This window comes from Photinus pyralis, unplaced genomic scaffold, assembly GCF_008802855.1.
Source record: "Photinus pyralis isolate 1611_PpyrPB1 unplaced genomic scaffold, Ppyr1.3 Ppyr1.4_LG1, whole genome shotgun sequence".
Lineage (NCBI taxonomy): Eukaryota > Metazoa > Arthropoda > Insecta > Coleoptera > Lampyridae > Photinus > Photinus pyralis.
Window position 1 is genome coordinate 36,967,368 of NW_022170249.1, and position 23,262 is coordinate 36,990,629.

Sequence of the window (23,262 nt, forward strand, 5' to 3'; positions counted from 1 at the left end):
CAACAAAAAGAAACCGGATTCATTAGAACGTATTATAATTCCATAATATACTGGGTAATAGAATTCATACGGAAAATGTAATTTATTTTTGAGTGAATTAAAAGTTTGCGTCGTTTCTGACGTTTTTTGTAACACCCCTAAAATTTTAGTGTGAAAAAATGATTATTCCCATGTAGCATCCTTCGGAAAGAGATATAATTTGCGTAAAAAGCGTTAGTTCTCATTTATTTTGTGTTGTTTCCGAATTAGACGAAATTTTGTAACACCCCTAAAATTCAAAATCTTTTTTTGCTGCTTGCTGTCTTTGTTTTCTTTCAATTTTCTTGCTTTTTTTTCTTCTTTCTCATTTTTCTTTTGTTGTTCAACAATTAATTCGTCTTTATAAGGTGTACTTGTTAGAATGACCGTTCCCACACTTTTTCTCTTTCTGGTTCCTCTAGTGTTCTCTTTCATTTTGGGCAATGGATTTATTTCATCAGGAGGGATGTTAAAACTGGTTGACATAGAAGTTGAAGCAATTTGAATGTCGTTTTTAGTATTTGGTGTGACTTCATTCCTGCGCTTGATTTGGTGTTGCTCTTGAGGATCATCGACTTCGACATCGCCTTCTGGTACAGCTTCACAAGTTTGGTCTGAAGTCATCACGATGTCTTCTTCAGTGACTTCCGCTGCTGCAAAATCAATATCCGTGAATACATCAGGGTCGTATGGAACCAATCCAGTTTTCTTAAATCCATTTATCGCATTAGCAGGACTGCAAGCTTGAATGTAAGATTCATTAAAAATAGATGTAATTTGAAAAACTGTGACAACCCTTCCTGGGTAATTGTTGAGCCACTTTTCAAGAGCCTTATCGTGGTAATGATTCAACGGATACATAACTGAAACATCTAATGGCTGCAACCTATGAGTGCAGTGAGGAGGTAGGCAAATAATGGTAACAAAGCTTTCTCTTGCTTTTTCTATGACTAGTAAATTCTTGGTATGGGAAAGATGCCCGTCTAGTATCAAAAGTGCGGGGTCGCTTTTCGTTGGTTTCACATGACTTAAAAAGTGATCAAACCATTTACTAAAAACTTCAATCTTCATCCAACCAGACTCATTGCATTCAAATATTGTTCCAGGTGGTGAACCATCTTTCAACTCTTGCTTCATTCGCTGTCTAGAAAAAAATCAACATTGGGGGAACAAAATTGCCTCCCGCTGACATACAGATAACAGCAGTTGTTGAAACTCCTCGCTCAGCCGACACAACTCTACCGACTTGCTTTCTTCCCTTTTTTGCCAATATCTTGCAATTTTTTCCAGGGACCGTACTCACGTATGTTTCATCCACGTTGAATAACCTGTGGGGCTACCCGGCGTTTTATCCATTGCGGATTTTAACAGTGAAAAAAACTGGGCGGTTAAAAGCTCTAGCTCGGGCTGTGGATGTTGCTTCGGGTGCTCTTAACGAAATTTCAGGATGACGCATACGAAAACCAGTAAACCAATGTTTGCCAGCAAGTTGCGTTTTTGCTGAAAATGGATTTGGAATGCGGTTTTTAACGGCTAATTGGTACGCAATTGCCCGGATATCGTGAATGGTTAAGCCATACATTCTGGTTTCCATGTTCATTGCCAATTGAAGATCCTTTTACTTCTGTTAATCCAATCAATGGGAGTAAGTCAATTAGAATGTATTTTTAGGAGGTGCATTAGGAAGAAATATCAGAATATAAAATGGGGTCATCAAAATCAAAAACGCAGCAACAGGAGCTGGATGAAAACGAAGTTATAAATGCAAATTTTATAAATCAGGAGCAGACCATTCAGTTCAGCACTGACATGAAGGTTGCAGTGATTTTGGTTATCATTATGTTGGGTAAACTGTACAGTATCCACAAGAAAAATATGAAAAGGCCGATTAGTAGAAGAAACGCGGCATCTGTATCCCCCATACAGCAAGTCTAAGGAGAATGTGACTGTGAAAGGATTTTTCAGTAGAGGTATGCAGATTATACAAATAGCTCAATTAGTATATTTAAATAAAATAAGGTGTTAGTGGGGTAAAGGTAATTGCAACAAGAATATTATTGTTCAGTATAAAAGCTGAGTCGGTAGTAGGTCATAAAATAAAGATCTTTTCTTTATTCTGCTAACAGACTAATCCTTTACCTCATACCTGTACTCCTCGCAAAATAAACAGATTGAGAATTTCAAAGAAAATGTAGGTATTAGGGATTCTTGGAATCTAGGTGCAAGTCAACTTACATAAATATTCAAGAATCCATGACTATTGACTTTAGGTAATGGAATTTGAAAACTAGGCCGGGGCATTTACCCCTACTTAACCCCCGTATCGGCGCTCCTGCGGTAGGTTGGACAGTAGACACTATCCGTGGTCACTTGGTCAGTATGTCGGTTTTCAGTTTTGGATTTTGGGTATCTACTTGATATTTTAGCATAAAAAATAAAATGATTGAAACTCATTTTTTGGGAATAATACCTGTTGGAAGCGCATCAGCTGATTCATTATTTAAGTATATTGTAGACTATTTATTAGAAATTGGTTTAAATTTATCAAATCTAATAGGCCTTGGCACAGATGGAGCGAATAACCTTTGCGGTAACCGGTAAGCATTTTTACGTGGATGCATGCATAGCATATTTATTCATTTGCTATGGTGCCAATGAGACGTCCAACTGCAAATTAGAAGTAATATTCCGCACATTTTCTTTGTGTTGTGAAAGTGAAAGGCTTGCCAATATGAATCAAGGCGGAGAAAAGACTGTAATTGAAGCCATAAAAACGTTTGATTGTAATATCAGAATAATTAAGATCGACCAAAACAGTTATTCTGCGAACCAACATCCAAAGAGATATAGGTATTACTGCAAAAAATTGGATTAAAAACTTTTCTAAAGCCACTTGTACAGAGTGGATTGTAAACAGAACATATCCTAAAATTAAAAAAACTACAGTATCGAAAACATTGGGTTTGTCAGCATAATGCTAAAATTAAAGAAAGAAAAAAACAACGTTAGGGAAAGAAACAGGAACTGCGGTGCAAAAATCTTCTACATCCTTCTACATGGTTGCATTTTTACTGCATTTAATCATAATTTATTAAATATATATTTATTAGGTACCTATGTATCAAAATATTTTATCTATTATATCTATTAAAATGAAAATAAACAATTACAAATTAATATCTAGCTTCTTTTTATTACTGATATTACTAATGACCTGTCAGGCTTTTTGAGTATCACTCACGCACCGTTGCGCCCACTGTCTAGGAAACGGAGTATGTGGCACTCAGTACGTTTCCTAGCTGGTCAGCGCAACCGTTGCGTTCACGGTCTAGATCTGAGAAATGTTATAAAGCTAGGTTACTGAATGAAATGCTCAATGATGATACGAACTTGTTATACTTAAAAATTGTTAAACCCATATTGTATGAAATTAATCTTATAAACTTCACTTTTCAGAAAAATGAAGTTGATATTGGGACGGCTTATGATGATTTATGTAATACGATTATTACTGTAGATACTTAAACCTATTTTTATTCAGCAGGGTATCAACGAAATTGCACAGTGCGTAGATAATCCCTTGACTTATGTAACTTTAGACAGTGCCGATTTTGGTATTGAATATTACCAGGCAGGCGAAAATTGACGTTGAACAACAAAATCTTGTCAAACAAAGAGCTTATCAATTTATTAAAAAATTACTTTTTGAGTTGGTACAGAGATTGCCAATTTAGAAATTTAAAAAGGTTCTCTCCTTCTATTTGTCTAAGTCAAGTGCGACCCAAGTTTATAATCTTCCATTTGTGAATCAATTTGTTGAAAAGAATCATGCATTGTTAGAACTCCAGTGGCAGAAGTTATTAAATGTTGATTGGCTAGTTGTGTGTGGTAATTTAGTAATGCAAAACACTTTTCATTTTTGGTCACAGGTATATTTATTTCAAGATGCTAGCGGAACATTCGTTTTTCAAGAGCTGCTTTTGCATTAACTGTTTTATCTTTACCTTCCAGTAATACCTTTCCACAAGGCCAAGGGGTGGAAGCGGCCAGGTATACTCGGGCCTGGCTATTGGGGGGCAAACCCTTAGGCAGCTCCGCCAGCGGGTAATGCGGTGTTGATCCGAAGGATTTGACTACCGCATTGCCCAAGAGATGTACCTAATGATAGGCACCAACGATGTGAGAAGAGTAAGTATGCTCCATGAAATTACTTGGACGCCCTAATTTGATATAACGTTTTATTTTCAGAATAAGGATTTACGCGTTATGGAGCTAGAGTTGGTGCGCCTCCTATCATCGTTGAAGGCACAGGGTACAGCGCATTAATTTGTGCACTGTACCCTCCGTGTTTGCGGAGTGGACGGCTTCACAGCGCCGCACCTTAACAAAGTTTAATAATTGGATTCGGGCGTACAGAGATCGTAAGTAATTTAATTAAAGTATGTTAGACCCGTGTAGTTAGGCACCCGTCGGATGCGTCCCCGGGTGGCGGATAGGGGGATCTCCATACAGACACCTGTACGATAGTACGTGAGTCGTACTTCGGTGTGGGTAGTGACGATTATAACTGGCTCGTCGGGGCTAAAACCCAGACTGGTAGCGACGAATGTGGTCGCCGCGGACCAAGCTCCCTAAGTCAAGGTGTTAGCGGCCGTGCCGAGTGGTGGCTCCTTTTCTTTGGGAAGGGGCTGGCAGCCAACTCCTGGGCGAGCGAGTCTGCCCAGGTGAGACCGCACCTCCGCATTACTTGTGGGAATTGTATGGATAAACCTTCAAATAAAACCTTTTTGGGTTCATCGTCAGAGAGGACCAACAAGCCAGGCTCTTAAAATGGACCCGGTTCCAACGCAGGGCCTTATTCAAGGACCTGGTGGTAGGTCAGCTCCTATTCGCAAGAAGAACAGGACTGGCGTGCAGAAGGCTATGACCAGGAAGCGGCGGCTCGAGGGTAAAACCTCGGGTCAGCGGGCCCTGCGCCAAAGCCTAAGGCTGCCTCTGGGTCGATTTTTTTTATCAATGTTGGGTACCTAAAACCAACAATTACATATCGAATTATTGTATAAGAACTGATACCCGGCTCTTCTGCAGAAGCGCCTGGAGCCGCGCTCTTACACTTGTTGCACCTGTCTGACTTTAGAGTTTATCGCCGGAAACTGGAGGAAGGTAAGAATTGTGTACCTACCTAACCCGGGTCGTGCTAAATATGACATGGCGAAGGACTACAGGCCTACCAGCCTATCATCGTTTCTTCTAAAAACGATGGAGAAGCTGGTGGATGCATACATAAGGAATGGCGTACTAGTTAGTAGACCACTACATCTGTTCCAACATGCTTACAGGGTGTATGTCCACGGAGACAGCTCTACACAGCTTGGTGTGCAGGCTGGAAAAGGGAATGCCTTCCGAGGGGGAGGGGGGGGGGGAGCCCTAGGAGCGTTTTTGGATAACGAGGGTGCGTTTAACAACACCACGTTCGATTCAATTAGTGAGGCTGGTGAAAGCTTTGGCATTGATGGGTCAATCGTAAGATGGATCCGAACCATTCGGAAGCAGAATCACTATATCTACAATTGGGATGACGGAGATGAGCTCCACTACTGTGGTACGTAATACTAGTCGGGCTCCTGAACCCTGAACGAGGGGGAAACGTATACACAGGGATACGCGGACGATCGCGCAATCGTCATAACTGGAACTGACTCAGACAGTCCAAGGCTCCTTGGTAAATTGGGGTCTTCTAAGCTACTAAACCTAAATAGAAGCTGACTTTTGTTGTGTTTACATTCGGAACTTATGCGATTTTATAATTTAATTAAAAAAATAGCATGTGTATATAAACAATTAAAAAAAAATAACTTCAATATAAATAAAACTTGTCTTGTCATACAATTTCCTTTAAACGTTTAATTCCCACAAATACAATAAATTGGCGACGAGGGTGCGTGTGAATCAGGTGACTATGATACTGTGTTGCTCGGCAGCGGGATTTATGGGTACAGCCGAGAGGAGGTGAGGGGTTACTTATTTAGTTTTCGGAGTTTATTAATTGAGAGAAGAATCAGGCTTTATGTATGGTTGGGGGAGGACGAGCGAGGGTTCGAAGATTATGTAGACGATCAGGATGATAGGTCGGTTGCAACTAGTATAAGCGTTCAAGACGACGCAGAGCTTGAATCAGATGATACGACCCTGGATGATGTAAATGATAACACTACTTACTTGCAGGAATTTATGGCGGAGGGAGATATTAGGGATATTAACGATTACGCTATAGATGATTTAACGCCATCAGGTGAGAGCAGTCAAAGGTTAAGTGTATCTAATAGAGAAGTAGATGGAAAGATGTTGGAATCTATGACGGTTAATGATCGCCAGGCGAAGGATATGATGTCACGTCCGCAGGCGCCAGCATCATCACCTATTAATCTTGAGTTATTGAAGTTTTGTTTTGAATCCGGGGATTCAGACAAGAATGTATTTTGCGAGGTCAAAGAGTAATAATACCTAAAATTTTACAAAAACAAATTTTAGATGAGTTACACTCTGCACATTTTGGTATTTACAAAATGAAAGGTTTAGCCCGTAGTTATTGCTGGTGGCCTGGTATAGACAACGATATTGAAACGTTAGTAAAGAATTGTGCTAACTGCAATAAAATTAAGCATACATCTACAGTAGTACCAGTACATTCATGGGAAAGTGTAAATAAACCATTTCATCGTGTACATGTCGACTATGCAGGTCCATTTTATGGTCATTATTATTTTATTTTAGTTGATGCATATTCACGATGGCCCGAAGTTTATGTTACAAAAGATATGACTGCCAATACAACCATAAAAATATGCCGTGAAATATTTAGTCGTTTTGGCATACCGCGTGTAGTGGTGAGTGATAATGGCAGGAATGTTGTATCTTACGCTTTTGAAAGTTTTCTTAAACAAAACGGAATTAAACATAGTTTAAGTGCGCCATACCATCCTGCGACAAATGGGTTGGCAGAACGATATGTTCAAACATTAAAGCAATCATTACGCGCAATTAACGGTAATAGTTCTGATGTTGAAAAAGAATTATGTAGATTACTTTTACAATATCGCAAAATGTCTCATAGTATTACCAAACAATCACCTTCAATGTTAATGTTCGGACGTGAAATTACATCCCGATTGGATTTAATTAAACCCGATTTAAATAAAAATGCTACTGCAATTCGTAATAATATACCAGTTCGAGATTTCCAAATTAATGACAGAGTTGCTGTAAGAAACTATGCAAACGATATCAAATGGAAATTTGGAAATGTTGATAAAAAGTTAGGGAAATTACACTATCATGTTAAGCTTGATAATGGTAATGTTTGGAAGAGACACGTTGATCAGTTACGCAGAGTTGGGGTCCTTGGGGATGCTACTCCGCGAGACTCTCCTCAAAATGATGATATTCCTTATGACCCCTCTAACAATCATTCTGATGTTACAACTTTACCCGAAACTTTACCTGATCCAGAAATAAATACACCTACGTTGGACATAACGGCCAGTGTACCTACAAATGAAGAGAATACTTTACCGCAGCTACGCCGTTCTAACCGTGTACGTCGTCCTCCGGATCGTTTAAATTTATAAGTTGGGGAGGAGTTGTTGTGTTTACATTCGGAACTTATGCGATTTTATAATTTAATTAAAAAAATAGCATGTGTATATAAACAATTAAAAAAAAATAACTTCAATATAAATAAAACTTGTCTTGTCATACAATTTCCTTTAAACGTTTAATTCCTACAAATACAATAACTTTATTCCTAATCTGGATTAGGAAGATCACCGGTGTCCTTACGTAGCACTGGATGGTCAATTATCACCTGCATAACTGTGGTAAATAGACAATAATGTTCATAGGTTAACAAACCTCTAACTTGCATTTATACTTACAATTACACAATCAAACGGAAATGTATTTTATTGTTAACAAGTTAGTATTGATGAGTATGAATTAGATTGTCATAAGGTAACGACCAAGACTAAGCTGCGTAAGCGGCGTTTATTCAACTTTAATTAAATAAATATAGTTTAGGAGATGTGACTTTTATTGTTGGGTATCTCCCAACATCACATAACATTGGGTTCGCGGAGGAGTCCACGTGCAGTTTCTGTGGCGAGGCAGATGAAACTACCGAGCATGTGATGTGTCACTGTGACGCATTGATCAGGGACAGACATGAACTTCTTGGAGACAGCTATCTGGAACCGAGGAGAGTGAAGCAACTTAGGCTAAACAGGGTCCTATCCTTCATTGAGAGGAACGGGCTCTGAACTCAGTTGCAAAAGAAAGGAGGCACAATGGGCCTCTGGAGTGTCTAAGTGCTGCCCAGTCGGGCTCCTCTGCGAATAGAATAGAAAGTGTATTAGAAGTAAACAGTTAATATGTTTTTCTTATTGAATAGGCAGAGGTCGTAGTAGTGGACGTCCACAGCTTTATGGACAATCCCATCTATTTTGAAATTATACAATTGTTTACTATCTATTGCATGAGAGTCTGTGCGGTGGCATTGGATATTTAGCTTTCTTGCTTGGGCAATTATGTGACAGTGAAAGAGGGGCTTAGTATGTTCAATTCGAAATGCTTTTATTTCCGAAAGTTTACTTCATTTTTATATAAGCTTACCAGTTAAAACCCATTATTTCCCACTGTACTCATATGGGGACAGTGAAGAGAAAGGCATGTTAGCACCATCATCTTATTAATCTGTCAACTATAACAGTTTAATTTACTTACTTCGTACAGTTTTCGTCTCTTATGTTGATAAGCAGCTCATGTATATCAACGCGCGAGGGCGCTAGACGCATTGTTGTAACGAAAAATGACAGTCGGTTAAAACCTCGTGTATACCTGTTATTGAATATTCGGCCAAACGGTAACTGAAACATTTAGCGCCGTATATGAAGTTACAATATTGATTGTCTGGAGTGTAAGGGTGTGTGTTCAATTCATATTTTGACATAATCTGCAAAACCGCCAATCAGGTAAGGCCGATAACTATGGTGTACCCATTTGGGGACAATGGGATGAAGTATGTACTTCTAATAAAAGATATGTTACGGATTATTTCTTATCTGGCTTTCCTTCTCCTTTTAGTTAGTTATGGACCCGGATCCATACCCAGAAATACCCACATGCAACTTTTATGGGAAAAGATATCGTAACCTTCAAGCTGCCTTGGAAAATGTCGCTGCGACTGATACTCAAGATGAAGTTGATATCGTTATTAGTCCCCCTGACGCAGATCCTCAAACGGATCAAGAGGACTTTGACGAACATAATTTAGAAGAAGCTGGAGATATCTTTCCTAATGACGTAACCGGTGAAGTTGAGTTGCACCATATACATATTGTCAATCCCTGGAGGATTTTCCAAATAGCATCTGATAACTCCATCCCATTACTGGATTTTCAAAGAATGATCGTTCGCCACTATTTTTGCTGCCAAGAAATGCCAGCCAATCTAAAAGCCAGACCTGCTGGGAACGTATTACAAAGTGTAAGGAATTCTTCAAGTGGCCATTTTCCAGAAAAATATGATAAACAACGTCGGTGTGCTGTGTGTCATAGCAAAGCAAGATGGGGTTGCTCAAAGTGTAAAGTGACCCTTTGCTTAGAACGGGACTGTTTCAGAAATTATCATTCGTGATTTAATATTAGTTTTTACTTTTATTATTACTCTATTATTTTTTCTACGAGTTTTGGTTTGATTTTTAAAGACCTTTACAATAAAGTTTTTAATTTATATATTTTAAAATTTATTAACTCTTCAACCCATTGTCCCCATTTGAGGACATGTAAGTGCTATCTAAATCTTTGATTTTAGAGTATGACTTACATTTACTTTTTTGCTTCAAATGATGACCCTGATAAAAATATGTTGAACAAAAATTGTTTTTTTGGGAAAAATATCTTGGGTTTTAATGGGTTTTAAACATGATTACATAATAAATAACTATGTAGATACAGCGTAAGAGAGGTCGTGGCGAGATAAAAGTTGAAAACGAAAATATTAGAAATGCAAAAGTGGCCTTTTGTCTTTTTTCTCACGTGCCTCTTTTCATAGTCAATTACTTTAGGAACATACTGCTTATAAGTTCTAATACTATCCGGTCAAAGTGAATAAAAAAAGAAGGAGCACTTATTCCATGGTTTTGGTACAAGAACTGCAGCCAAACAAAGTGTGTATTTTTCTCGGAACCATAAAACGAAAGCGATAGAAGAAAAGGCGGTATATTCTTTGCTTCTGTTAAAACCAGGGTGCATTCAGAGAACGCAAGCAGCTACGCAGGTGCCGGATCATGTTATGCCCACCGCGGAAATGCGACCACATCGATATTTTTCATTTACTATATGCCCCCAACAATAATCAAAAGTCAAACTGCGTTAGACTTCCAGTGCATGCTCAATACCTATATTAGCGCCTGGACTATTGTTACTACATTCTACATTACGGTGTTTTTAAGTCAAACTTAGACACTTCGAATATTCGTGTTGTTTTTGATGCTTCGGCTAAGGCCAGTAACCAGTTATCATTAAATGATATTCTGGTGGCGGGCCCCAAATTGCAAAACGATATCACAAGGTTGCTGTTGCAATTTCGAGTGAATCTTGTCGCCTTTACGAGTGACGTACGGCAAATGTACCGTCAAATTCTAGACTAGTTCCAGGTCCAAGTCAATAACAATTTCATTTTCGACGTCGCCTAGGCATTCATCTGATTCAAAATTGATGTGGTTGGTGCTGGAACTAGCATCTTCGGGGTACAGATGGAACAATCAAAAATTCATGTCCAAGCGCTTCTTTCAACAAGCTAAATCCAATATTTTCTTTATCTAATGACGATGCCTCTAAATGAGATTGTTCCTCTTCTTTCTTCTTCACTTGTATGATCTGGTCCATTCAGTAGGCCTAGGATCTAAGTCCACGTGACATCATTCGGTCACCTGCGAAACATTTAAAAGAAAACTAATCTTTTCTATGCACCGAGGAAGAAATAAGTTAATAAAGAAAGAAATAATTTCATGAAAATACATTTATTCAAAACTTGTGAGCAGTACTATATTCTAGAAGAGTATTATAATGATAATTTTACACATTTTCTTCGGCATTAGCACATTTGGGACACAAAGGTTTAAGATGAGTGAGACAAATAAATTTTTACACTTTACACAAAAATATTTAGTTTTAGAGTCTTTTGTGCAAAAATAACATCTTTTACGTTTGCCTGGTTTCATTTCCTCTTGGACAACTGCAGCTGAAGTCCCTGCGACCTCTTGTCTTCTCTGTCTTACTGATGGTGGCACATTTGTCTCCAAGGAACGTCTCTCAAAATGATCCTCCTAACAACCAAATCTGTAGGACCAACCAGACCACCGCCAGCGGCCGCGCCAAAACGGCTACTTTTCGTGCAACTTTTGGGAAATGCAAAAATAGTGGTCGTTTTTAGTAATTTGGTCTTTCTTTATGTTGAATTCGCTGTTCTAAATATAATACTTTTTGATAGAATTTGATTTGTTTTATAGCAGACATTCCATGGCATGACGGATATTGGCGTAGCTTTTCTATTATAAAATTCCATGGCATCACAGATTATTGATAAGATGGGGGTTTTATTTTTCCAATTTTCCGTCTTTATTATGCAAAAAATTGAAAACTTATACGGTTTATTGACGTAAAAAATTTGTTTCTACTCTAAATAATTTTGGGAGCCAATAATCGCATGTTATGAATTTTACATTGAAATCCCTATGATGCGCTGCGCAAGTCACCACCCTGTATATATACAGCTGTTACAATTATTTTAAGATGGATTCTCAATAAATAAAGAAAAGTGGTCAATAACAGCACTTACCTTGTGTCTGCTTTGGTTCTTAGTTACAATAATAATATGCCTCGACTAATATTTAATTAACTCAGGGATGAGATGCTCTTTCTCTACAGGACTTCTGGGTGTTTTACAATTCACTGCTTCGATAGAAAAAACAAACTATAATGCAAAACGACAATACCGGTATAATTTTCTTCGGTGCTTTTTAAATCAAATTCTAATTCTAACTTATTGCTTCCCTACCAAACAACTAAATATTATTTCTACCTCGCTTAATCTAAACAATCCAATACTCTCATACAAATGATACCTATTTAATTTAAACATCAGAAACGCAGAAAGGTTTTGCAACGCCAACTTGGCAAATAGCCGAAGCAGAATACAGTAACCAAATAATAATGCAGTCACCTATGGCGCTACCACCCTACCTGCAATTCCTCCTCTCACTGTCAACTCGACTCAAATAAGTATAGGCAGCGCACCCTTGCTCTAGCTCAGGGAGACGGGTGGGGTTCCACGTTGGCCGGAACCAAATCCTAAAAGTGATAAAAAAAGTTGTGGGCGCCACCGACTCGGATTCCCAACCGCTGCTCTAGTACCGGGAGTCGGTCCGTAGATGGTAATTTAAAGAAAGAATCGAGCGACAGCTCACGTACCCAGGGTACTCACACACTCTCGCAATCAAAACACAAATACATGCAACTTGACTAGCCCTCTTTAATAACTATTTAACAAATCTCCAAACAAATTGTAAGTAATAACAAGAGTAAATAATAGAATCTGCAACTCGTACCACACAAACCTATTAAACGGTCGCCGAATCAAGTACCCAAAATCCCCCCCCCCCCCTTTTTAAAATGACAACAAGCAATAAATAATCCAATCAACCCCCCTATGACTTCGACGTCGAACACCCGAGTAGCAGGGAATAATATCGGATTTCCGATTTAACTGCTACCTCAAAACGTACCAAGCAAATGTACGCAATACGAACTATTACACCGATCAGTTACACATAAATATTTAAGATACCTGGTGATGCATCACAAAGAATCAATTTGGGGCCGCCTGATTTGCTGCAACCCAACACACAAAATTCAATAATATAATATATATAATAATAGTATATAATAAATATAATATATTAATATATATATATATATATATGAGACTTACCACAGTGCGAAATCACAGAAGGTTACCCATATTAAAAATCTACCATGCATAAATAACATACAGGGTGACAATTTGAAAACTTACCACCCCCCAAATCTTAGTAAATAAACGAGATATTTAAAAAAATCAATATCCGATTCTGTAATCCGGAGGGGGAATCACAATGACATAGTTGGCGACGCACCCCCTCACACCCCCTGCGCCCTAGCCACCACAACTTTTAAATCTTAAATACTGACTCCCCATGTGTGATACGTCATTGGAAAGCTCTGAAAAAATGCTTTCCAACCATACCAAATAGCATTACATTTAGGTTAGTAATTATCGTGCAAATCAAAAAATAAACATGGAAAATCGTATTTAACTTGAACTTCCAAAGCCGACTCGACAGCAACTCATTTTTGATCGCCAGGTATAATCTATTCTCAAACTCTTGTCGAACCTTTCCTATGTTGGTTTTGCAATATTTCGACATTCTTGAATTATTCTCTGTCTTAGTTCGTCTATGTTCGCCGGTTGCGTTTTAAATACGACAGATTTCAAATGTATCAGATTAGTTTATTTTTTGATAATTGCTAACCTAAATGTAATGCTATTTGGTATGGTTGGAAAGCATTTTTTCAGAGCGTTCCAACGACATATCACACATGGGGGGTCACTATTTAAGATCTAAAAGTTGGGGTGGCTGGGGCGCAGGGGGTTGGAGGGGGTGCGTCGCCAACTATGTCATTGTGATTCCCCCTCCGAATTACCGAAACGGATTTTGACTTTTTTAAATATCTCGTTTATTTACTAAGATATGGGGGGTGGTAAGTTTTCAAATTGTCACCCTGTATATAAAACCCCTTAAGTGTTATGACAATTACCAGCAGCTATCACTGGTAATAAAGGAAACAAATAATTTCCAACAAGAAAAATATGTGACACACAAATAAATGTACTTGATTATGCCAGTGACGCTATTCAATAGGTATGTTAATTAAGTGAACTCAAAATCGTTACATTTAACCGGCTATGCCAGGTTCCAATATTAATTACACAACCAACAATCTCCCAGTATCTTACTTGAGATACGAAGGACTTCAACTAATTACTAACAAGTCGGGTTAAGCCAACAGCTAAATAGAATCTATCAGATTCTCTGCTAGTAATAATTTACGTGAAATTCCAAACCTCGCATCAAAAGTAACGTTTTCCAGAGGTGTCACCAGCATGTACACGAAACAACCAACAATCCACGTAGCTGTGCGGGTCCTCGCCTATCGGTAAACTCGAAGGGATCGCAATGGGACGGTAACGGTGAACAGCAAAATCGGCAACGATGTCTCGGAGCTGTCTCCGACCAGAACGATCAAGTTCTCGGACAGGTGTCGCGCTCGAACTTGGTACACGACGATTCCACCCAGTTAACGGCTTCCCTCAATTACAGCCATGCATAAAATTCCTCCGACGTTACGACAAATAACCATGCGGTACAGACAATCACAGTTAAACAGGTCTCCCCGGAACTCGAACTCGAACAGTTTTACATATCCTTCGCAGCTCACATCCAATACCAAATCTCCAGTCTGATTACACGAGACCCACGACTGTTCCCATGCCGATAAGTGACAAAACAAATACTAGATTCACGTGGTAATGTAGATCCGTCACCAAATCCGCTGCAAATATACCCCGTATGAAATAACGAAATGACCACAAAAGAGTAAGGAATGACTCTTACCTTCGACCTGAAGCGGATGATCAAAATAAATGCCGATAAACGCCTTGTTGCATAAAACCCGGCCAAGCCGCGTGCTAGACCAAAGCACCAATTAAGTGAAAGTGGATATCAATTAAATCCCGCTAAACGGCATCGAGACAACTCCCCAAATATCCAATTCCAATATCCAAACGGATGCCTCAATGAACACAATTAATTCCAACTTTTAAATGCGCAACATTACTTTTCGGCGTGCTAACACAAAATGCCCTCAGATCGCCATTTCCTTGTCCCACCACCGGCTTTTTAATCGCAAACCCCAAGGTAACGGAATAGGGACTCCAAGCGGTAAAAAGAGAAATTACCTCACGGTGGCCAAATCTATACACGACACAATCCATACTGCCTAAAGATGTAAACAGCCGTTACAGTTTTTTGTTTCTTTTATTCGCCCAAATGAATGCCGAACTCGCGAGTACACAAATAAAATTGTTAAGTACTTTATCTCTTTTTATGTCGCCTTCACATGGAAGCTCGTCGTCGCCTGCCTGGGTTTGACTCCTAGTGCGGCTCAGACTCCTTGAATTTCGTTGATGTCGGTAACCTCCAAATAGATTGGTTCGAATGTCGATTCCTACTCGATCTTCTTCAGGTGAAAACAACACGCCGGCGGATAAACAAATCGCTGGCCCCTTCAAGGTAAAACAATCGCTGGCAAAAAGGTGAAAATGGTTTCCCAGAATGGGATTGCGAACTGCCTTCACGTGGAAAGTTTTCTTGCTCTTTATGGCGTTGAACTCACATATGATTGCGTCACTATTGCACAATACTTATTATCAGTTATTTTCGCGTGTAAAGGTAACGAATTTTATACTACGAAACGTAGAGCACTTCCACTGTCTTCCTACGTAAAAATATTCACGCTAAAGATATTCTCTAGGACAACAAAATGTTTTCTTAAGTTTTACTACAACCACCTTGACTTTCTTAAGCGGCCATCGCTCTCTTCTCTTCGTTCTCCCTCATACCAACTTACTCACTAAACTCCCCAGAACTTATGTACAGTATGTTCCCAACTTAATTAACTAACAAATATTTATACACAGTATGACAAAATGAACCAGCAGAAATGTCTGTGCTGTTACAGATTACCCCTCAAATTTTTTCTTGAATAAAATATATTTTGTGAACTAAAAAATTTTGACCCCCTGAATCATTTACTATGTACCTGTGTCATGACTGGACATATATTTTTTCAAATTTATAATATTTTGTGTAGTTCTATAATCTTTTGTCCCTGGCCAATTTAGAACGTATGCATTACTACCAATTTCTTTCGCTACCTCACATGGCCCCTCGTAAAGCAAAAAGAACTTTTTAATAGTTTTCTCAAATGTCGACGATTGATAATGGATTTTCACAAGAACCAAGTCGCCTACTTCCAACTTAGTTATTTTGGTACGGCTTATGTTATCATGTCGCCTTTTATTTTTCTTTGCTTTCTGTTTAAATTTCTTCTGAGCTAGTAGGATCTTCCTCTCCACAGGCATATCTAGTTGGTCCGGAAAGTCCAGAATTTTTTCGATTAACTGCTGTGGCCTCTCTCCTTTCAACAACTCGTATGGTGTAAATCCTGTTGTTTTCCACGTACTTGGTCCAATTTGCATGTTGCTCATGACAGTACGCCCGCATCAACCTTCCGATCTCTCGCATTGCCCTTTCCACAGGATTGCTTTGAGGGTGATATACTGCGGAATATCTCACTTTTACACCGTTCTCCTTCAAAGTTGTAGTCCACTTGTTACTGATAAATTGCGTCCCATGATCGGAGAGTATGATCTTTGGGGTTCCCACGTTTGGAAAATAAACAATGTCTTCGTGTTTGCCTTCCGGATCGGGTACAATTTTATATATTTAGTAAAAACGTCTCTCGCCACAAATAGTGAGTACACCTGCAACAAATAATTAATGCATGGCATTTGTTTGCTGCCTGTCATTTTTTTTGTTTTTGATTATCACGTTCTATTCTGGTGAATAAACATGTAATTAATCAATGGGTAACTATGTTTGTGAAAAATACTGAATAACCTAAAAGCTACGGGGTTTAGGCACAAGACATCCCTTATAAAAATTTAAGAGAACACAAAAGTCTATCAAATTGTGAAATAGTTTGAAATAGATTTGAAAAATTTAGTTGTTTTGGCATTTTGAAATTTTACCATTTTTTGTGAACACCCTGTATCGCGAAATTCAACTGTCGAAGTACCAAAGATTTGTTTTTTATTCAAATTAACGTTATGGATCAAATGTATTTCTTAACTGCAAAATCAGAGTAGGACTTGGTTATGGGGATTTATTCGGAAAAAAATTAATAATATTAACAAAAAACCAAAAAGTGAATAGGTGGCCATGTAGAGGTTAAAAAATGGCACCGAAACAACTAAAAATATACTGGGTGTTCCATTTAAAAAATCCGTTATCTATTGACACCGTAAAAATGAGACACCCTGTATGTCAAAAATAATTTCTGTAAATGCGCAACCATCTATAGTTGACATATACACTAAAGGTTTTTGTGTATTTTCTGTTTTCTACCACGTATAAACTAGGAAAGACCGACGCACTGTTGCAGGGCCCTGTATATATATATATTTTTTTTATACAGCCCTATCGGGATCTATGCCCATGCGGCCGGCAAGTGAGGATATTTACTAACGGTGTACACACAGGTTGACACACTTCACTTCATGCGGTCGTTCATGAAGACTTTACTTACAATACACAAGGGTTGACCACGGTTTAAGGAGAGCAATTGGAAGGACAGAACACAACAAAGGTTTATAAATATTAATGTAGCGACAATTATTCAAATGGTAATTTTGGTGTCTAATAGGAATCAAAATATCGTATATGTCCTTGTTATTGATAGAGAGTATGGACGTAATATTAGTAGGTAAATGGACATTGTGTTTAATTAAGTTTGTAATTAATTTTTGGGTTGCTGCTATGTGATTTTCGCAACTAAAAAAAATATGGTTTAAATCGCATATGTACTCCCCACATGTACAATTTGGCGAGTCTACCAGCTTTAGTTTGAACAGGTGAGCTGGGTATTGTCCGTGTCCAAATTTTAACCTGGCTATTGTTGAAGAGTACCACCTGCTCACTATTAGGTCTTTTGACCAATGACTTTTTATTAATTAATTGTTTCAATGTTATTCCCAAATTATTATTTGTCTGTACACTTGTCTGTCTAGTGGTGCATTCTACATTACTTCTGATTACAGTTCGACTTTGCTTGTCCTCTCTGCCACACGTTATTAAGGAACAATTCAACCCATCGATTCGAATGCAGGCATGTCATATGTGCATATTGCTTAGAAAGGTTGCACATGAAAATTGAAGGTGTTCCGAAATACAGGTGTGTCGTCTGCAGCGAGTACAGCTACCCAATACGAATTTATTAATTAAGGTAAGATATTACATACTTGCTTGCATTGCAATAGATTAAAAAATCTACATTTCAGATTACCCACGTCTTGCCCTTTTTTATCGCATGCGTTTAGTTTTGTTTGCCTGCGTTTTGTTTTCATCGCCCGCGTCTTATTATCTGCATTGTTTAAATGGCCATGGCTTCAAATATTCTCATTATTAAACCACAGCTTGTTTAAAAGTTTGTGGAGTTCTAATAATTCATTCAGATATTAATAAAACTTGAAAATGTATGCCTTGGTACGATTTGATGATCAAATACATCATATTTGCACAACTCACACTCTCAGAAGAAAGGGAAACTGTTTACAATCAAAATGGACTGACGGCAGATATTATCCTGCTAAGGTTGTTACATATAATAGTAAGTATTTTGAACATTGCAGTTGCAACTTCATGTACCAATAAATTTTTAGACAACCACCATTTATTGTCAAGTATAATGAGGAACATTTCTCACAACCAACACCAACCATTTGTTGGTAAGAATTTTATTTATAATATTAATTGTAATCGAATTAAACTTGTAACACAAATTTAGACCTTTGTCCATTATCTGGTTGCCAAGTTTCTTCCAATGTCCAACAACCCACAAATACAGTCGAGACAGTGGGGAATTTATATGAAGATGGCATTAACCCCCTCATCTGTCAATCTCCCAATTGGTTTTTACTCGACTATCCTGTGGAAGCTGCTGTCTCCAGTCAACATATTAGCGGCAGTGTTACCGTAGATATTGACGATGTGGCAACAAACACAGATGTTATATCACAAGAAGTTGAAGAATTCCATGTTATAGCTGACTCCAGTTTTACTTTAGGTAAACACCTGATTTTATTGATTTGTAAGTGATTGATATAACTTTTGTGCAAATGTAGAAAACATGGCCATTGATACAGACATTTTCCTACATGAAAATGAGGAATTAACTGAAACTGTAGAGTATGACTCGAATCAAATGTGTGAAAAGGCGGAAGAAATGATCGTATGTTTTTATTGTGGAATACTTTGTGCGGAAACAAATCTTGAAGAACACGTCAGGTCTGAGCATGATTTCTTCTTCTTCACAGGTAATTGAATTGAAATATACATGTTAACATGTTACAAGCACAGTTGCCTCGTCATTTGTACCGGAAACATGCAGATGACCTTTGGTCGAACAAATCATGAAATTAAGCAAAGGTAAATCAATATAGATACCAATAGATCATAGTTTATCATCCCTTGTGCCGTTGTTGACATTGATATTGATCATTACTAAAAAGGCATAGTGTAGTTTTAGCATGAAGATGGTTAAGTTTGTCATCAAAATTATTATTCAAACTACGAGAGAAACCATATTTTTTATTGTATTGTCTTTATAATTTTTACCTCTCTCTTTGGGGACGAGTTACGCACAAATCTTATTGAGAAAAGTTGTTCAGAATGAAAAATTGAGTAAAAGTGCAAAATTTCAAAATCCTAGATCTACTATAAATTTTTCATGTTTTTATTTTTCAAGTAACTGTATTTTTTGAGAAAATCCGAAAAATAACATTTAATGATGAGTGTAACAAATTTGAAGCCGATAAGAACACTTGGATATTTTATTTAAAATATTTAATATATTTATTTTGAACAAAACACTGGAGTGTTCCGACCGGTTTTAAATGTACTGCACGGTCACTACATTATATTTTGAACGGTTTTTAAAATAACATTTTACGCATTTTTTAAAAAAATCTAGAAAAAAAATAAAAACTGCAAAAAATTCACAGTAGGTTTAGAACTGTACATTTTTCATTTCATTTTTATTTTTTCTCAATAAGATTTGAGCATATCTTATCCCCAAAGCGCACTTTATTAGTATGCAAAAAACGTTTTTTGATATATAGTTTCGAAGGCGCCACTATACAGGACCACTACCAACTGTACAGGGTGGTCCAAACTGGACACTTTCTTATAAAAAACCCTTTATTTCAAGAAATAGAAACAAATGAACCTAGGTGTCTGGAGTTTAATTTTAAAGAGAAAATTACTGGTGCAAGCAGAAGTTAGATATCTCTAATCGTTTGGCCGCCAAGGGGCGTTTCTGGAATTTAGTCGATTTCTTTAATGCTCCATTTCTTTCTTATTATTAAAGATGATTCACTTTCACAAAATCTTTCTTAGAGCACTTTTTTATGTACATCAATCACGATACATAGTTTTTATACAGGGCGATTGATTTTTGTATAGGATTCTAAACTACATTTTTTCATATGGACTACCCTATATATTTTGGAATTTTGGAAAAGAGTGTAAAATTTCCTAAATTTTGATATATCATTTGTTATATTTATGATAAATATTATTTGCGATATTGTGAAAGTGAATAAATACAATAAGAATTATAAATTGCATAAGAAACGTAACTACATACTGTCATAATGTCGTTTTATAAAATTCTGCCTTCTTTCGTTCGCCATGAAAGCCTAGTTGTCTGCAACGGCCCGTATGAAAAAATAGTGTTCTAAGAAAGATTTTGCCAAATTATCTTTAAAAATAAAAAAGTTATGGGACATTAAAGAAATCGTTTAAATTTGAGAAGCGCCCCTTACCGGCCAAACGATCCTATTTTGTGTGTCCTATTTTGGTTGAGACGGCAGGGTATCTCATTGGTTTTAAAAAATAGAGACTTGCTGTTTTCGCGACCCTGTAACACTTTTTGGGACGTTATAATTATCATATGTTACTACAACATGTACGTATAACATAGAAACAAGGTGAAAACTGTATTTTAGTTATTTTTACGTAGAATTCAGTGGCACAGTAACCAAATTTTAGACTACAGATTCCGAAGTTTAGCCCAAAGTTAGTTTTGTTAAAAATGCAGCACCCTTCATATCTTTTTTTTTTTGCATTTTTTTTCCTGATTACATAATGCATTGATGTATAACAATATACATTTCGTTACAAATAATTAAACACTTAAGATAATATTTTTCAAAATTTTGAAATGAAGTGTTTCTACCGGCGGCTATTTTTATTGATTGGCATCGGCTACTTTAATTGATATGAATACGATTAACAAGACAAAATATTGTTCCTCTCGTGTTCTGGGCCCTCAACAGGCTTGCTTCCAATTACAGAGTGGCCCGCATGAAGCTTTTAGAGGTGCCCCTGCAGAAAGGTCTTCAGTTGTTCTATACCCACTACTTCGGTATTTACCTTACGAATTAGGAAAACTGCAGGAAAACCTAATTCAAAGTAGCCAACAGAATGCTCGAAATTGATCTAAGGATTCTCATTCCCTGCCCTCCTTATTGCAGGTTCGAACTCTTGACCTCCCGTTAATGAAGCGGAACGCTCTTCTAATGCGCCACACAGGCAGTTATCCATGACCTGCTATTTAAAAACAGTAAAATATTGTTATCAATGTAATCAGGAAAAAGAATGCAGAATTGACGTTACAGATGTTGTTTCTAAAGAATACTAATCATCTTCGAAGCGGTTACCCAAACATATTTTTTGAGTAAGCCACTGGATGAATTTTACGTAAAAATATCTAAAATAACATGAATAATGAAGATATAATAACATCCCAAAAATATCAATTTCAATACTACATTGTGAATTAATTTACAATTTGTTCACGTACTCTAACGAGATTCATATATCGTTTCAGATGATTCAAAGCGACAGCAATTACTGAAACAAGTTTTGGATGAAGGAAATTTTCTATACAATTCAAGTAATCACATTGTCATACCTCATCACCGGTCACACCACAAAGAGAGCACAAAAGAAAATTATATTCCTTGTCCATTTTGTAAGGGGTTTTACTCAAAACGTAACTTACGAAATCACCTAAATTTAAATTGTAAATCTAAACCAAACCATCAACATCGAATACAGAATGTACAAGCAGCTTCTAGAGCTACGCTGCCTCAAATACATCCGCATGCCAGCAAGGTTATTAGAGAACAAATTTATCCAAAACTTTCAAACGATGAAATTACACGAATAGTTTGTAATGATGCTCATATAATAGAATTTGTCAATTTAATGGCTATAAAATATAGTAATAGCACTCACCACCAAGCTATGATTCGGAGCATTCTGATTGAAATGAAAAAACGAGATGACAAGATTACCAATATACTATTTTTGAACCGAACCATTTTGATACTTTTATAGAAGCCATACATAATATTGCGGGTTTGAATGATGGGAAATTTAATATTCCTAGTTTTGGACCAGCATCAATTACGCTTATGAGAAAAATGGGAGGAATCGTAGAATCATGTGCAATTAAGGAAAAGGATTTGGTAAAGCAAACCAACGCTCAAAATTTTTTAAAACTACTGAATACTATGGGGAATTCTTTGGTCTCGAGAGTTGCTGAAGAAAATAGAACACAACAACAACGGTCGACGAAAATTGTTCTTCCGAAAATGGAGGATATAAATAAGCTTTACAAACATATAAATACAGTTATTGAAAGGTGTAGCGCAGAATTAAACAATTCTTTCAACATGAAGATGTGGCTGCGATTATCAAAAGCTACTTTGGTACAGATAATGCTTTTTAACCGGAAAAGACCGGGTGATGTTGAAAAGTCTCAGTTGTCGGAGTATGAAACCTTGGAAACCATTTCTAAAGATGCCACACTTTTTGATGAGACACAAACACAAATGGCAAGGCAATTCGGACGATACATTACAAGAGGTAAACTTAACTCACCTGCACCTTTGTTAGTTTCGGAATTAAACATGAATGCCATTACTTTACTATTAAAGTATCGTAACAAAGCTAAAGTATCAAGGGACAATCCTTATCTGTTTGCCCAACCCCCAGGTACATCGAGGAAATTTTTAAGTGCCAATATTTCTCTAAAAGAGTTTTGTAAAGAAGTTGAGCTGCAGAATAAGAACATTACGGCTACTAAATTAAGAAAACATCTTGCAACAGTTACTGGTACTCTTAAAAAGGATGATATTCAAATGGTAAGCGATTTTATGGGTCATTCGATCGACATCCAT

General features: G+C 37.3%; 1 protein-coding gene across 3 annotated transcripts in view; it reads left to right on the top strand.

Annotated features, from left to right (window-relative positions):
- The first annotated feature begins 1,432 nt into the window (after positions 1-1,432).
- Positions 1,433-23,262, top strand: part of LOC116178210 — a 35,661-nt gene continuing 13,831 nt past the window's right edge. For 2 of the 3 annotated variants that reach the window (XM_031497647.1, XM_031497655.1), the window contains exons 1-3: positions 1,433-1,988; positions 4,030-4,206; positions 4,267-4,439. Coding sequence is in view for 1 of the 3 variants with exons in the window: in XM_031497663.1 (XP_031353523.1) it covers positions 18,488-18,623; positions 18,676-18,741; positions 18,801-19,079; positions 19,138-19,329; positions 21,906-22,417 (1,185 nt within the window). In the remaining 2 variants the exon portion in view is untranslated. Of the gene's footprint in view, positions 1,989-4,029; positions 4,207-4,266; positions 4,440-18,054; positions 18,240-18,294; positions 18,624-18,675; positions 18,742-18,800; positions 19,080-19,137; positions 19,330-21,905; positions 23,251-23,262 lie in introns of those variants that run through there. The other variant, XM_031497663.1, reaches the window with a different exon arrangement.